The following is a 1,747-nucleotide window of genomic DNA, read 5'->3' as shown; positions in this document are numbered from 1 at the left end:
CTGATCACTCTTTATTAAAACGGGCATAACTTCTACTATAAGATGCTGATTGACCTCAAACCGGTGGTATTGGAAACCTAACTCAAAGATCTATCTTGTGTCAAACTATGGACTAAATATAACAGTGGGAAGGTTTCTATCCATAGCTAGACATCTGACGCATCTGTGCATTTCTGCACCTTAAAAGGCTCCAAAATCACCATATTTCTCCAGAACGTACCTGAACCTGTAAATACTCTAAATAGACTTTATATAATAGTAATTAGTTATTAAAACACTAATTAACCATGGCTAACAGTGGGTAAGATCCCATGGTCTATTAGGCGTCGTGATGTGGGGTGAGAACTTTCTTATGCTCCTTGGCCGTGAAACTTATTTCGTCCGTACCTAGGAGTATGTGTTTTTGCTTGGCTGCCTCTAGGCCGGGCTTGGCGTTCCAGGTGCTTTTCTTCGCGGCTGCGTGGCTTATGCCGCTGATCTCCGAACCACCCGATATGACATGAATCACTCGGTCTTGTCGAGGTGGCGAGACGGGAGCAGCTTCAGTGGGCTTTCCTATTGTCTCTTTGCTTAGATGGCTCTTGGCCTTCTCGGAAAGGAACTCCCTGAGGTGTCCTTTCTTAAGAAACTCGTTGACCTTGATCTTCAGTGCGATGCAGTCCTCCATTTTGTGACCGTGGTCTCGGTAGAAGTCGCACCAGAAACAAGGGTTCCGGAAAGAGTCAGGTGCTTTCATCTTCTGAGGCCACTTGACCTGCTGGCCCATCTGCCTCAGAACACTGATCAGCTCCGGCCTTGAGAAGGAGAGGTGAGAGATGTCTGGCCACGTGGACACTGCCATCCCATCCGCCTTCTCGATCGGCCAGTTCTGGTATCTGCCCCGGTTTCGATTTCCGTAATCCCTGGCTAGTCTTCGAGAGGGTTTCTCGTCTCGCTCGGTTTGGTCTGATCTGATTGTCCTGGGATCTTGCTTTTGTTGTGCCTTAGCGCAGCTGGCAACATTTTCCTCGCATTTTACCTTTGCCCAGGCTCGAGATAGGACGTCTTCCATGGTTTTGCACTGGTATTTGGTTAACTCCTTATTGAGGTCCTGATCGGGGAGCAAGCCTCTCTTGAAGGCAGAGATAGCAATGGGGATGCTGCATTCGGGAATAGCCACCTTCTCTTGATTGAAGCGGGCTATGTAGCCTCGTAGGGGTTAATTTCACTCAAATTATCCTAAGGAGTGATTTATACTCTCTCAAATAACAGACCGAGTTGTAGTACTGAGGGATCGAATTCACAGGGAGCTAGGGAACCAATTAGATCTAATAGTTGTATAATTAAGCTAGGCTAATAGTTTATAAAGCAGTCAACAAGTTGAACAAGACAATTGTTCAGCTTGGCAAGGAGTTGTTTAATGGAAGGATGGTTGCTAAATCTAGGGTTTCTATTCAAGTAATCATGATTATAATGATATAGAGGCTAATTGTTGTTTGCAAGATATTATAGAACTCAAACAATAACAATAATGTACCAGCTCTCGCTTGTCTAGATTATCTATCACTAGATCTAAGATCTCAGCTCTCGCATGTTGATCTGTAGAAAGTGTCAATCGATTATTCTATAGGAATATCGATCGATACACCTTTCACAATATCGATCGATTAATCTATTGGATCATCGATCGATATCACTTATAGCAAGCTTTACGATCGGGTTGAATATGTGTCCACCAGGGTTCCTAAATCAACTCTCGTATGTTCTA

At 44.3% G+C, this 1,747-nt stretch overlaps 1 protein-coding gene across 1 annotated transcript; it reads right to left on the bottom strand.

The window, feature by feature from the left end:
- Nucleotides 1-319: 319 nt before the first annotated feature.
- LOC106429980 lies at nucleotides 320-1,051 on the bottom strand. The gene has a single exon (XM_013870751.2). The coding sequence runs from the start codon at nucleotides 1,049-1,051 to the stop codon at nucleotides 320-322; it is 732 nt and encodes a 243-aa protein (XP_013726205.2).
- Between the last annotated feature and the right edge of the window lie 696 nt (nucleotides 1,052-1,747).

Source organism: Brassica napus, unplaced genomic scaffold, assembly GCF_020379485.1.
Source record: "Brassica napus cultivar Da-Ae unplaced genomic scaffold, Da-Ae ScsIHWf_410;HRSCAF=635, whole genome shotgun sequence".
NCBI lineage: Eukaryota > Viridiplantae > Streptophyta > Magnoliopsida > Brassicales > Brassicaceae > Brassica > Brassica napus.
This window is presented reverse-complemented; position numbering and strand designations above follow the sequence as displayed.